This window comes from Nicotiana sylvestris, chromosome 12 (assembly GCF_000393655.2).
Source record: "Nicotiana sylvestris chromosome 12, ASM39365v2, whole genome shotgun sequence".
In the NCBI taxonomy this organism is placed as follows: domain Eukaryota; kingdom Viridiplantae; phylum Streptophyta; class Magnoliopsida; order Solanales; family Solanaceae; genus Nicotiana; species Nicotiana sylvestris.
The window spans coordinates 152,337,357-152,352,076 of NC_091068.1; the positions used below are offsets into that span (position 1 = coordinate 152,337,357).

The 14,720-nt window shown below is 40.0% G+C and overlaps 1 protein-coding gene across 2 annotated transcripts; it reads right to left on the minus strand.

Annotated features, from left to right (window-relative positions):
- Nucleotides 1-435: 435 nt before the first annotated feature.
- Nucleotides 436-5,084, minus strand: LOC104216989 (uncharacterized). 2 transcript variants are annotated; one of them, XM_009767141.2, is made up of 5 exons: nucleotides 4,761-5,084; nucleotides 2,969-3,902; nucleotides 2,298-2,393; nucleotides 1,594-1,730; nucleotides 436-833 (listed from the first exon to the last, which is right to left on the minus strand). In XM_009767141.2, exons 1-5 carry the CDS (start codon nucleotides 4,985-4,987, stop codon nucleotides 635-637), a joined length of 1,593 nt encoding a protein of 530 aa, XP_009765443.1. In that variant the 5' UTR covers nucleotides 4,988-5,084; the 3' UTR covers nucleotides 436-634. The 2 variants fall into 2 exon arrangements, with proteins under 2 accessions (XP_009765443.1, XP_070021068.1); XM_070164967.1 differs by lacking the exon at nucleotides 4,761-5,084 and adding an exon at nucleotides 4,182-4,202 and having other exon boundaries at nucleotides 2,969-3,910.
- Between the last annotated feature and the right edge of the window lie 9,636 nt (nucleotides 5,085-14,720).

Here is a 14,720-nt window from a genome sequence, read left to right on the forward strand (position 1 = left end):
GACAAGGAAGGAGCTGCGGTTGGTAATTTACCAATTAATCGACAAACCATGCTAAAATGGCGACAAAGAAGCTATATCAATTTCAACCCAAAAGCCTCAAAAGATAATTAGACTCGGTATTTAAACTCACTGAGACAGAACTAAAAGCCTATCAAGAAAACGTTTTAGGCAGAAAGCAAAAATGGTAGAAGCTGGGCAAGAACATTTTCACAAGGCAAAACCATGTAATGCAATTAACATTACCAGAATTGCTGTCATGGGTAGATTGGACAGCAGCGAGGTGTCTGGCCGAGTTTAATCAGCTCCATCCATATATGCATATAAAGTTGCTTTTACTTCATTTTGTAGGCCACCACAGAAAAGTGCGAAAAGCCTATGGTGGTATGGATATAAAAAAGTTGAGCACAAATGAAACTGAGAGGTTAAAAGCTTGGATGGAAGGAAATAAGAGGCCGTGGCAGCCAGATATATTCAGCTTAACATAGATTTCACTATGTACAAGTTTTAACTATATCTGTCACGACAAGTATGACAACCCTCTGGTGTTACTTTTGTACATGGCATACAAGTTATGTAAGAGAATTGATGTTGAAAATACAAACCAATTGCTGTTCCTGAGGGACTGAGGATGACACTACTCGCGCTTATCCTCCTCAGGATCTTCTCTTTTGTCACTCACAAGCTCCGTCAAAGCAGACCCTTTCTTTTCTTTCCTTTCAAGCGTGGTCCCTGAGTCACCAATTACCCTCACTCCGGTCATTATCCTCACTCCGCTCGTGAGAGAGATAGCTTCCTCATCGTAATCATCTTCGGTTTCCCCAGCATATGCATATCTAAAGTAACCAAGCAGAAAACAATTTTGGCAGAAAACAATTTTGGCAGAAAACATAGATGCAGGGCTATGCTCAAATCAACCATGAGTTTGCTATTCCTTGCTACACAAGTAGGAATGATAATTTTTCTCCACTAAAGAAAACCAGAAAGACGCTGGAGAACTTAAAAGTAACAGCATCAGAATCTCAATACTGGGGAAACTCCATAAACCTATTCATTATAAATGATTCTCGAACACTAAATAAATAGCTATAATATACATTGGAAGATTTGTCACCGAGATATTTAATCTTCTTACACTTTTTACATTCATAAATCACAATTACTGGAAAATTGACATTTTAAATTGCCTGCATCTTTTTATTGCTCAATTTATCATCTGTGATACATCCTTTATAATACGTGTCATACCTGAACTTTCTATGCCACAGAAGTTCAATCAGACACCAACAACAACATACCCAATGTAGTCCCATAAGTGGGGTTTGGGGAGGCTAGAGTGTACACAGGGGTAAACCTTACCCCTGCTTATAAGAAAGCAGAGAGGTTGTTTTGGACAATCGGACACCAATAATTATTGTTGAGCATAATACCCAATAACAAAACAATCATGAAACTTGTATACCCATGTCAAGGTCACAATTGATAATAACATAAAACTAGGTTGACTAGTGTTAACAACAAATATCAACGATTTTGTCAAACATTTTCATAGAAAGGCTAATTGAAAGAAAGAAAGGCTCAAGTTAAAACATCTACCTGGTTGGATTACTTGAAGGAGCCCAGAGAATACATATTACTACCAACAATGAAAAGGCAAGCAAACTCCAAAAAGCTGGAATAATCCAGGAAATTCGCCATAGCTCACTTAACGGGTCGCTTGCATTGAAGTACAGCTGAACCAGAATATAGATGAGTGAGATGAAAGAAGCACTATTCTTGCATGCACGTCAGGTGAAAAACCATTAAATAACATGACCACAGGTAAACTATCAGATATCTCTTCCTCATGTTGTCAAATGTACGGATAAAAATGACAGGGAGTCAAAAAGGTACTTAGAAAAATTTAATTTACCACTTTAGTATATTCTTCACAAATTTTATCAACTGAACTCACAGTATCCAAATACATTTAAATTACCAAAGATACCTATGAAAAACAAAACATGTATATATATTATCAATATAAATTATCATCACAAATTACAAACAATATTACCTTATATAATATCCTCTCCCGCCCTTCTTGCTATGTAAGTCCTGTTTTCTTACCATACCCACATCTTCAACAAGTTCTAAAGTTCCAACTGCCATGTACCTTTACCTTCATTTTTACCAAAAGATGCTACTCCTATGGATATCGTGGAACTTACCATCACTAATTAGGAGAGGGATCTCATAGATAGGCCGCATCTTATATATTTGGAGACTTTTTTTATATTCAGAAATTGAAATAAAATTACCTCATAGCCAACCCAAGCAATGGAAAGCAGCACAAAAATTGCAAGGGAATTGGTAAACTTTCTATAAAGATCAAGTTTTGCCATGCTTTTCCGCATCTGCAGTTAAGAGTGAAAAATTATCAATAACTGAATGAAATAATTACATGAACTACAATAATAAAGTCAAATACGTCTCGTGTTAAAAGTTTAGATTAAGAAATAGATTAACTAAATTAATTATATGAATTAGGTTGAGTATTCTTTTCTCTTCTGTTACTGTTTACCCTTTTCTCTTTAGCACTTCGTCTAAGCTAAATCCTTAGTTGTATGCCCGGATGTAAATTTATATGTTCATATATTAACATTATGGCAAACTCAACAAATATGGAAAAACTGAACACACACACACACACATAAATGTACAATAATTTTTTTTAAAAATATGGAGAGAATATATAATAACAAATAAACGAAAATAGAAGGCTTGACACACGAAAGGGTTCAAAGCCTAAATGATGACCAAGTCATTTGTAGATTATCTGTGCGAAAACTTCAAAGTTAACTATCATAATCCCATCCAAACTGCTAAACCCAAATGAAACTGACAGAATTGTGCTAACATACTTGCACATTTGCACAGTTTGTTAAGATCAAATAAGCAAGGAAATCACCATTTTACTCCAAAAATCTACCTGCAATTTTTCCAATGTCTTGGATAATGATGAGAATATCCACAAAATAACTGATGCATCCAAGAAAACAACAGGCAGCACCAGATATATCTTGGTTTTCCTTGAGAAGTCATTGATGCTGCCCAAATGCTCCACAAGTTCAAGTGCCTCAGTGGCAATAAAATACATTAGGCATAAAAGATACACTTTTGAGGTTACACCACCAAGCGTAGGCCGGACAACACCATAACCCATTGAAACGACTAAAAGAAGCGCACGAGACAACGTCTTCTTTACAGCAGTCATTGTGACTGCCCATATCGTAATTACCATAGGTCTGCTTCCTGTGGCACTAAGATTTGCATATTCAAAATACCAGAGCGCCATCTCAGACATGCCAAGGGCAATAACAGCAGTAATCTGATAATGTAGCTGTATAACATCCTTCCAAAACTGGACAAACTTCAGGAACCAGAAAAAACCAAGCACAAGATAGGCTAAAGAAGCAAGTCCGTAGAAAGTCATCAATGGTACCATTCTCCCTGGTAAGTAGCCATCTGGATTTTTCCATACCGTCCTGCCTCTGATTATTGTTCCCTTAAGTGCTGGGTCACAAAACATGAAATAAAGATAGTACATCCCTGTACTGTTAATTTCAACTGTTGCGGGAAGCATATTTGCTTCCTGATTCTTTCCTTCAAAAAATGTCTGAATACGTAGTGGCCACAGTGGGTTGTCTTGGTTGTGCTGAATCATAACCTCTCCTACGGTGCAGAACTTCTCTTGAGCAAGTTTTGGAGTACAACACAGTGCATTAGACTTTGCAAAAGCATCTCCAATCTTTTCTCTGTCTCTGACCTCAAGAATGATAGTTTCAATCAAACCAGTTCGACTCTGCATCGCATTTGTTGCTTCAGCAGACTCCTTTGTCCTCAAAAAAACAACATCTTCAAATCTGCAAAGCTAAGATCAATGTGAGGTAGGAATCTCAAGGTCCATACTAGAAAATTGAAAATAAAAGGAGCAGAAAGAATATGCTAGCATATGAACATCTTATATTAATATTATTACCCAGCTAGGGAACAAGAAATTTATCAAAGAAGCTATTAAAGAAACCATAAAACTTCTTAATGAGTATTTTAAACACGATAGAGCAGCACAGGCTCCGTGAAATGTGTTTCTCGAGAGAAGTGAAGTAACCTTAAACAGGAAAAAGAAGATATTTTCCAATTACCAGCATTTGTTTGAAGATGTACGGGAAGTTTACAACAACAATAACAACAACTATGCCTCAGTTCCAAACAGTTGAGATCAGCTATATTAGCATCATAATGATCAAAAAATTGCACCATCTAATCTTTAATATGCTAAACATAATGCATGCAGTCACTCATATAATGGTAAATATTACTCCCTCTGTCTCATTTCATGTACCACGCTTTCCTTTTTAGTTTGTCCTAAAGAAAATGACACATTTTCATATTTAGAAAAAATTAAACTTTAAAATCAAAATGACCCTTAATGAAATGATCTATAATCACACAAATATGAATGACTTATTTTAGACCACAAGTTTTAAAAATCTTTCTTTTTTAAACTCTATGACCTGTCAAACGGTGTCATATAAATTGGGGGCGGAGGGAGTATTAATTAGAAGAATAATGATCAATCAATAGTTAACTAAGCTTCAATTTAGAACTAGCTGGGGTCAACATTAAAATAGAGTAGTATAATAAAGATAATTGTAAAAATGAAAACTCGCAGTATACTTCCATGAGGGGCGCGTGTGTAAGAGAAAGAGCGCGTGAGGTACCTGATGAAGGATTTTCCTTCAAGTGGTTTATCCGGGGAAGCATTCGATGATGATTTGGACGCATAGAGACCCTCAGTTCCACCATGGAAGAAGAAAGCATTGGATTTTGGAATAAATTGCTCGTCTTTGTACTCGTGAATTGAAGCTGATACGTTACTGATTAAGTTGAATGTATAGAAGAGTAGAATTAGAAAGATTATCCATAACTCGGAAGTGCCGTGTTTCATTGATTGTTTCGCCGTCTTTCGCCGTGTGCGGTGGAGCAAAGGTGGTTAGTTGTGTCTGGTGGCAGTACAGTTCAGTAGAAGCAGAGAAACCAAACAGAATCTATCATAGAGCTGACGTCGAACTTATTAGAGTCATTAATCCTCCATAACGACGTCGTTCCTTTGAATTTAATTCTTCTCAATCATATAAAGAGTTTTATATTCTCGTTAAAAAGAAATTCGAGTTTTACTCTCTCTCTCTCCCTCTCTTAAAATTATTAGACAATCAAAAGCTTGAGTTGATATTTTAGGCTATGTTACCCTTTAAAATCGGATAACAATTAAACTTATAAGTAATTTTAAAGATATGTGATTTCACTTGGCACTAACTGATAAATATAAGAATTAGTGCTAGAAATTGACAATAAAACAAAGCAAACCATTGTGATGAACAATTATGGCCCTTGAGCTAATTGCCATCGAACTAACTGAACAAACTATTGAGAGTATGAACCAAACAATAGAACTTGCAAAAGATAAAAGTGTGATATATTGCTTTGATATGCGTGAATGTAAAATGGTTACAGAATGATCAGACCCCTCTTTATATAGTAGATGAATCCTATTTATAGTACAATTCTAATTATAGAAGTAAATCCTATGATGGGCTAAATAATCGTTCTTAATTTGATTCGTTCCGAGATTTTTGTCATGATCCTCGGCCAGTCACAGATATCTCGCCTTTCTGTTATTATGCTATCTTCGGTCTTGCTCGATGCCTATCCTGTTTGGCCTCGATCATCACCGGTCTCGACATCAATAGGTACTTCGAATCTCGAACTCGGTGTCTTATCCTCATACCTTGATCTAATATACTATGGGGTCGATCCTCGATCCATCCCCTGGTCTCGGTCAATTAGTAAAATCGGGTGGGCCCGATTTTAACCATATACAGATAGTCCCCTCATTTTTTGGAGTATAATGACAATAAACGAATTGAGTCATCGACCTTTACCCCAATTTATCATGACGCCATCACTGTGACGTAAGCGACAGAGGTGACTGAAACGTCCTGTCGGTGCAGTTCCCTAGGTCAAAACTCTTTGCATTCTTCAAGTTCTTCGTCTGCAGATCTTCAAGTTTAATTGCTAACTTATTTTTAAAACACCAAATACTATCACCTTCATCCCTCTTTAATCTCACAACCAAATGGTGAAAACGTCAAAGACAGTGCAACGAAAGGAAAAGGCTTCCTCATCAAGGGCCGCCGACAAGGAGACCGCGACGGAGCCACGTCCTGAAGAATTCTGTCCTCCATCGTGTGTCATTGATTCTGATTTTAAAGTCAAAAAGACTTCCTCGGTGCCAGGACGATGCGAGCCGGTGTCGAGATACATATGTTCGATCTCCGATAAACTCCTCTCCCAGGTTAAGAAAGTTTGCAAGTGGGGTAACAAGCATGTAGTGGTGCCCATTCCTGAAGAATCGATCACCACCCATGTGGAGGGGTTATTGAGTGTTTACACCTACCTTTTCACGCTGGGTCCTATAGATCTAATTATCGTGGACTTCTGCAAGAAGTACGAGGTCACCCTCGGTCAAATTCATCCTTCTTTCTAGAGGATAGTAATACTACTTCGATTTTTTGTGAGTAAAGTCGATGTGCTTCCCTTCACCCTCGGCCATCTCGTTCGCCTGTATAGCCCCCGACTTTATCGGGGAGGATTAATACAGCTTCAGCGTCGGGCCAACAAGGCGCCTTTATCGAGCATAGATGAGGATAGAGATCATGGTTGGATGGGCTGGTTCGTTCGAGTGAAGACCTCAGACTTAATCCCGCCCGAGAGTATGTCCTTTCCTGAAAAGTGGAATATGAAACGTAAGTATAATTCCGTTCTAACTTTCTGTTTATTGTCTTCGTTTCTTTATCAGTGTTTTACTTGGTGTAGTCGTTGCCTGGATGTGGGGAGTGGTTCCCCATCTTGAGGGTTGGTTCGGAGCCTGGTATCGCAGTCGACACACGCAAAACGTGCTTGGCGTGACTTATCGAAGGGCCGATGGAAGTCCTGTAGCCATGGTAAGTTCCTCTCCTCAACTTAATAATTTGACCACTGTTCAGGTATATTTCCGAGCTTACTTGTTTCTTTCCTTTTGCAGGTCTTGGGAAGAAGGTGCTGATGAGGCCCCCGTTTGATGAAGAAGAAAACTCATTCCCTGCCCCGAAGCCAGCAACGGAAAGTAAGAGGAAAATGGCTTCGACCTCCAAGGGGCTAGAGCCTAAGAGTAAAGCGGCTCGAAAGTCCAAGAAGGATGTGATTCCACTGTCCATGAAGTTAGTTTAACTCCTAAGAAGGGAGGGAGAAGAAGCAGAAAAATGAGGATGATTTCGGTCTGGTGGATCGAGCACGAGCTAATACCGAGGGTTAAAAGGCCACCAGATCATTTGAAACTAGAAATATTCTGCCCCAATCTGACGGGGCCCAAGAGGGGGATTCAGTTAGAGTCCCTGAGCTGATTGGAGTTGAAGGTACCTCACCTCGGGGTGAGAAGGCATCGAAAATGGCTGTGGAGGCCGGTCCCGAGGCTCCTCGAAATGAGGAGAGTGTCCCAAGATATCCAACTGGGCAATAGAAATCAGAGACTCCCCATCGCTACCTTCATTCTCCGAAGAGGAAGTTCAAGAGGCTGGGGCCATGAAGACACCTCATGTAGAAGTTGTCCTCGGAGGGGAGGACCTTTTTTTTGGTTGTTTTGTTGGGGTCGATGATGTTGCTGGCTTGAGTGACTTGGAGGTACCGAGGAATAGCTTGGGTGAATCTTTCTCGAGTTTCAGATTGACCAGCCAGTTTCCGGCCCCTAGTGTCAATCCCGAGTGCAAATGAACAATCATCATTTCGATCCCGGAGGATGCACGAGTTTTTGCCGCCCACGTAGGGGTGTCTAGTTACCTTCGGAGTCTGGTCACGAAGGAACACCAAGCTCTGATGGATGAGGTGAGAGCATTGTGTCTCTTCAATGAGGCCCAACAGGATTTGAATCGGGTAAGCCCTAACTTTCCTTGTCAAAACCATCTTCCACACGTGTTTTTCTCTTCTTGCCTAATTCTTTTTCTTCTATTTATGTAGGCCTCGGTGCTTCATCATAAAGCTTTGTCTATGTCTCGAGGAGACCTGAGCCGATACGAGGTTGAAATTTAAAGGCTTTCTGAGGAGAGAAACGCCCTTAGGCTTCTCGGTGAGCAAAAAGAAGAAGAAATCAAGGGCCTCCGAGTTGAGCTGGCTGCGAATCAGAAGGAACAAAACGAAATGACCGAGCAGGTAATAAAAGTCTTAGAAGCTCATGGCATCGGTTCAGTAGTGATGGCTAACAATTCGATCTCACAGGTCTAGCAGAAGCTCGAGATGATCGGTCAACTCCATGGAGAGGTAGATGCGGTGAGGGCAGAAACCATAACGTGGAAGCAAAATATGGACCGTCTTGCCTCAGAGAAAGAGGCTGCTCGAGTTCAGTTATCCTCAGCTGAAAACCAACTCCAAGGCATAAAATAGAATAACTTGGCACAAGCCAAGAAAATTGAGGAGCTCCAGGCTCGATTGGTTACGGAACTTGCAGTGGCGAAATCTAAGGCTGAGACGGCTAAGGCCGATGCTGAGGCAATCGTGGCTGTCTATCAATCTAACGTCAAAGCTGCTCCAGCTCGAGCAAAGGAAGTTGCTGATACTGTTCAGACTCGAGCATAGTGGGTGGACGAGCTTGCCAAGTGCCACTCTCGAAGGGAGACTCTCGAGGAGATCCACGCTCGTGGCTTCGATCTCGCTGCCGAGATCAAAGATGCAAAAGAACTTGAAGCCAAAGTCGAAGAATTGGTCTCTTATGATGATGATGGTTCCGGGAGCATGAGTGGGTCCAAGAGCAGAGAAGACCACGAGGGAGAAGATGTTGCTCCTGGAGAAGATTAAATACTTAGGATCTTCTTTTTTTGGATTTTTTGCATAGAATTCCGATCGGGCCATATTTCCTTTGTAAATAACTTTGACATATATAAAGATCTTTCTTGTGAAATTTCATCACTTCTGCCTTATGAAATTTGTGCTTTATTTATGTTTTATGAAATTATTATTCATAGGTTCGAGGTTCAAGTAATTTGGACCGAAACCAAACTAGTGTCGAGTGAGTGCTTGCTCGAACTCGAAGTAGGGTAACCTTTAGCTTTTAGTTGAGTGAGGATGATCCCATGAACTCAAAACGAAAGGTGGCCCTTAGTCTTTCGTATTAGGCCAATGTGGCCTTGGTAAAAATATTGGCCTTTTCCCCTTTTCGGCTTAAAAAGTTCATTGTTAATTATACAAAATTTATTATGCCTTAGCACGAAATAAGGAATTGTTCGAGAGTTCGAACAATTTTGCATTCATTTGGTTACTCGAGGCTTGATATTATTGAAGCCCTTTGTCATTTTGTCGAGGGTAGCCTTTTAACTGACTTATAAGAATATTCGAAGGCCTGTTTTATTACGGAATTCGGACGTCTCCGAATCGTGTCAATTTGGTTGTAGCCTTTACTTTGGGATTCGCCTCTTGGGCTCGTTTTCCTTTTATACTTCGAGTTTGTTCGAAGTATCAGTCCCTGAGTAGGGTAGTCGTGGCCTATAAAAATCGAGGGTTGCCTTTTAAGGTCTTATAATCTCGAGATTTTAATAAGTCGATCCCATCTATTTTTCAGACGGCAATCCACGAGTGGGGGGTTAATTGTTCGAACTTTAGTTGCAATCGACCCTTAAGCCTGTTTACACAGTAGATTGAGTATGAAATTGTGAAGTAGAAATTTTTTCTAAGGCATGAGATATTGTCAATGAAAAATACTTCTTTCAATAGATGATTATACATGCATACATGTTTGATGTTAGGGATCGAGTAACCTATATGGGCATGGTTCATTCAGCCGTTTGGCCCTTACAAAATTTTACCTATCAAGACCCCGCTGTTACGAAGTAATTTCCTTGCAACAAAGTTGACATTCAAGGGTAATGCCTCCCAATATTTGAGGTTGATTGTAAAGAAGCCTCGGATATTGTTGAATTGTTCTAAGTTAGCACGATCAATGGTTGCCTCGTTAAAAACCTCACCGAAAAACCCAATTGGGACAAAACCGGTCTAAGGGAAAAATAGTGCAACGCATGCTTTCAGACCTAAAGACTTTGTGTTGAAGGATCCATTGCCGTTCCTGATCAAACACATGCAATTGGTTAGTTTAACATATAAATGAAAATGGAGAATATCGAGACCTGCAATCATGGCCTCGCACTCGGCCTCATTGTTAGTTAACTTCGAAGTTTTGATAGACTGTCTAATTATATTACCCGTGGGTGGCTTCAAAATGATGCCCATCCACGACCCCTTCACGTTCGAAGTACCGTTCGTGAAGAGGGTCCACACCCCCGATGATGTACTTGATTTTAATAACAGTTCCTTTTCGACCTCGGGTACGAGGGCTGTCATAAAGTCAGCCACGAAGTCCACCCAGATTTGGGACTTAATGGTTGTTCGGAGTTGATACTTAATATCGTACCCGTTGAGTTCCACGGCCCATTTGGCCAATCGCCCCGAAAGTTCGGGTTTATACAAAACATTACAAGGGGATAGGTAGTTACAACATATGATGGGTGACATTGGAAATATGGTTTTAATTTCCTAGAGGCGCTTATTAAAGCAAGCGCTAATTTCTCTAAGTGTGGGAATCGGGTCTCGGCCTCACCTAAGGTCCGACTAACATAGTAAATAGGGAATTGCGTACTTTGCTCTTCTCGAACTAAGACCCTACTTACCGCTATTTCTGGGACTGCCACTTATAAGTAGAGTTGCTCGTTTGCCTTCGGGGTGTGAAGCAGTGGAGGACTTGACAGGTATCGTTTTAGTTCTTCTAAGGCTTGTTAGCATTCTAGGGTCCATGCAAAGCTGCTCTTCTATCTAAGCAGTGAGAAGAGCCGGTGACTTCTATCTTAGGGCCTCGAGATGAATCTCCCTAGAGCGGCTATGAGCCCGATCATCCTTTGCACGTCCTTCATATTATCCACGACTTTGATTTCCTCGATAGCTTTGATTTTATCGGGGTTGATCTCGATCCCCCGATTGGACACTATAAATCCGAGAAACTTGCTCGAGCCGACCCTGAATTCACACTTTTTTGGGTTGAATTTCATGTTGTACCTCTTTAGTATATTGAAAGTCTCCTGCAAATATTTCAAATGGTCCTCTGCTCGTAGGGACTTAACTATCATGTCATCAATATAAACTTTCATAGATTTTTCATATTTGTTCTTCGAACATTCGATTTACTAGGTGTTGATAAGTCGCACCAACATTTTTTAGTCCGAACGACATTACATTATAACAATAGGTGCCCTATTTAGTGATAAACGAAGTCTTCTCATGATCCTCCGGGTTCATCTGTATCTGATTGTACCTGAAGTAGGCATCGAGAAAACTGAGAATCTTATGGCCAGTCGTGGCATCAATCATGCGATCGATGTTCGGCAAAGGAAAAGAATCCTTAGGGCAGGCCTTGTTCAAGCCCTTATAGTCTATGCACATTCTAAGTTTATTTCCCTTCTTAGGGACTACCACTATGTTTGCTAACCATTCGGGGGTATTTTACTTCCCGAATGGATTCTATTTTGAGAAGTTTTGTTACCTCGTCCTTGATGAATGCATGCTTAACCTCAGACGGGGCCCTTCTCTTTTGCTTTACTGGATGGAACTTCAGGTCCAAGCTTAATCAATGGGTAGTGATCTCTAGTGAGATCCCTATTATATCGAGATAGGACCAAGCAAAACAATCTATATTATCTAAAAGGAATTGAATAAGTTTTTTCCTGAGTTCGGGAGTTAACCCCCTGCCCAGGTATACCTTTCGATCGGGCAGATGCTCGATCAATATGATTTGTTCCAGCTCTTCGACGAATCATCGGGGATTATGAAGGTTCAAGGTATCATATAATCACCATCCTCGAAAGTTTCCTGCTCCTTCGCTCGGGATGGATTGGTCTACAGAGGTCGAGGCCACCTAGTATCTTTGATACGCCCAATGGACGATACTATGGCGAAAGCATCTACGCTGAAGTTTTATTTTGACAGTCGAGGTGTGTCACACCTCCTTTTCTACCTACACCCCCCAAGTGTCACACCTCCTTTTCTACCTACACCCCCAAAAGGTGTATATAGAGAGTTTTTCCAATTTAAGTGACAATCGAAACGGGATTATTTATTTATTAAATTCAAAGTCACCACTTGGGAGATTTATGATGTCCCAAGTCACCAGTTCAAATCCCGAATCGAGGAAAAGATTGACTCTATTTAACAGTCCGCGCACCAAAAATCAGAGTAAGGAATTCTGTTAACCCGGGAGAAGGTGTTAGGCATTCCCGAGTTTTGTGGTTCTAGCACGGTCGCTCAACTATTATTTTTGGCTCATTTATTTGATTTTAAAACACTTTTAGATCTATGTGCATTTTTACTTTTAAACAGTTTTTTTCATTTTTAGGAAGATTTCAAGGTTATTTAAAACATATCGCAAGCCACGTCACATGAAATGCACCCGTGGTTCACTATACGCTTTATTTAACCTTGTTCGAAGTTGGAGTGGGGTCACATGAAATGCACACCCGGCTCCTTTAATATAATTTTACGTAGTTTCGTTGATGAATATCAATCCAACTTTCTATACTGTGACAAATTCATGTTCAACTATAACCAATTCGAGTAGACACGAGCAGATAACCAAGCGAGCAAATTCAAAACCACGGAGAACAGTTACAGAATCAATAAGATCATATCACCAAACAAATAATTAATATTAAACCAGCATAAACGAATAGAGGGTGAAAGAGTTGAACCTTAATAGAGCCGGACAATTAATTATTTCACTACTTCGAACTCGAGATGTAACGAACCATAGACGAAACTCGAATTAAGACCGAAAAGCTGAAAAACGGATGAAATCTCGAATCGTCACCGGAAGGCTCGAAACCAAACTGTTTCCCGAATCTGAGCTGAATATTTCCCACACGGAATTGGGACAATTGCATATCTACAGAAGCTGAATATTTCCCACACGAAATTGGGGCAACACCATAGCTCGATAAGTTCTAATATTAATCAAAACAAGTACAGTCCTTTTCCATTTTAATGCACGTATTAAGAGGATTACTGTCAGGTCGTCCAATCCTTTGCTTTTCCTTTACAAGGCCGAATATGGGAAGGAACGTTGACCTTATCTCTGTCCTTTCAATCCAAATAAAACCCCAGAAACAAAATTGTCAAGGCAAATGTAACTCATACCTTGGGCTAATTTTCGAGTAATAAATCAAGCAAGAGCGAGGGAAAGGAACTAAAGAAATCCGGCTTCAAGTTTAAACATGAAGCTGCAAAACGTTTGCACATGAAAGAACACATTGTCCTTGATGGATCTGGAAATGCATTCAAAATAACTCTATGTTGATAAACAAAGCTGGAGATTTACAACATCACTCGTCAAACCAAACAGAGCCACGATCGGTGGGCTGAAATGCCAAAACTACGAGCCGGAACCTCAAATCGGCATCGGAAAACTCTACATCCAAACTCAAAGCAACAACTGTCCAGTAGAATAAAGGGAGGCCTCAAAAACTTTTACAACGCAGTAAACTGGGATTCACGAACGGGATTCACGGCTGGACTCGTTGGTGGCTGCTGATGGTGTGTTCTGGTTTTCGGCCGGAGCTCGTTTTTCAGGCGAGCTGCTGGAGGAGGAAGACGAAGAGAACATCAGCTGGTGTTAAAGGTTTTGGCGATTTTTATTAACAAGAAGAAGCAGAAGCTAAAAGGTCCTTTCTCTGTTAAAAATGGCTCAAGCTCACGTAGGGTTCTTTTTGTGTTTTCTGGTTTTTATTAGATCTTCACGAAGAAGAAACTCATGGGGTCTGGTCGTTTGGTGTTCAAGCTGCTATGGCTATGGAGTTCTTGCTTAGGATTTTTGTTTTAAGCCCTCATGAAGAAGAAGAATCGAGGGTCGTTTGGGGTGGGGGTCTGCAGAGAAGATGAGGTCAATGGGGTGGGTCTCGTGAAAACGGTGGATTCCTTTTGGGCGCAGCTTTCTGCTTTTCCCCTAGCATTCTTTTTTTAGTGTTCTCCTTTTCAGATTTTCGTTAGGTCCTTCTTATATTGTAGAGTCTAGGTCTAGATAGTTGTAGGGTTTTTAGGTTAAGGGGTATGAGCCTAGGAATTCTGGGCTTGGGAATTATGGACTAGGTCCAAAATTAGGCCTAAAATGGGTTGCTAGAGCCCAAGCTTTATTCTTTCCCTGCGAACGAGATTAAAATACGGTCTCATTTATTAATTAATCATACTATTCAAATAATTACTAAAATAAAACAAACCTATTTTTGGTATTTTCAAATATCATATTAGAATAAAAATACGATACTATTTTTGTATTTTTTTTTAAAGATTTTTTAAGATTAAAAATGACTACAAACATTAATGAACCTATTTTTGTGATTTTTTGTTTTCTTATAATAAAATAAAGTAAAAGAGTCAAAATTACTTAAAATATCTATATTATGCCTAAATTAAATATTTACGCGCTAAAATATGAAAACTCTTGGGGATGATCAAAAATCACATGTCTACAAGGTGCTTCTTTGGACCCGGCATCCCTATTGAAACCGGTCTTACTCATGAACCCTCGGGAGCTTTGTCCCCGATCATTCCTTCAATCGTTC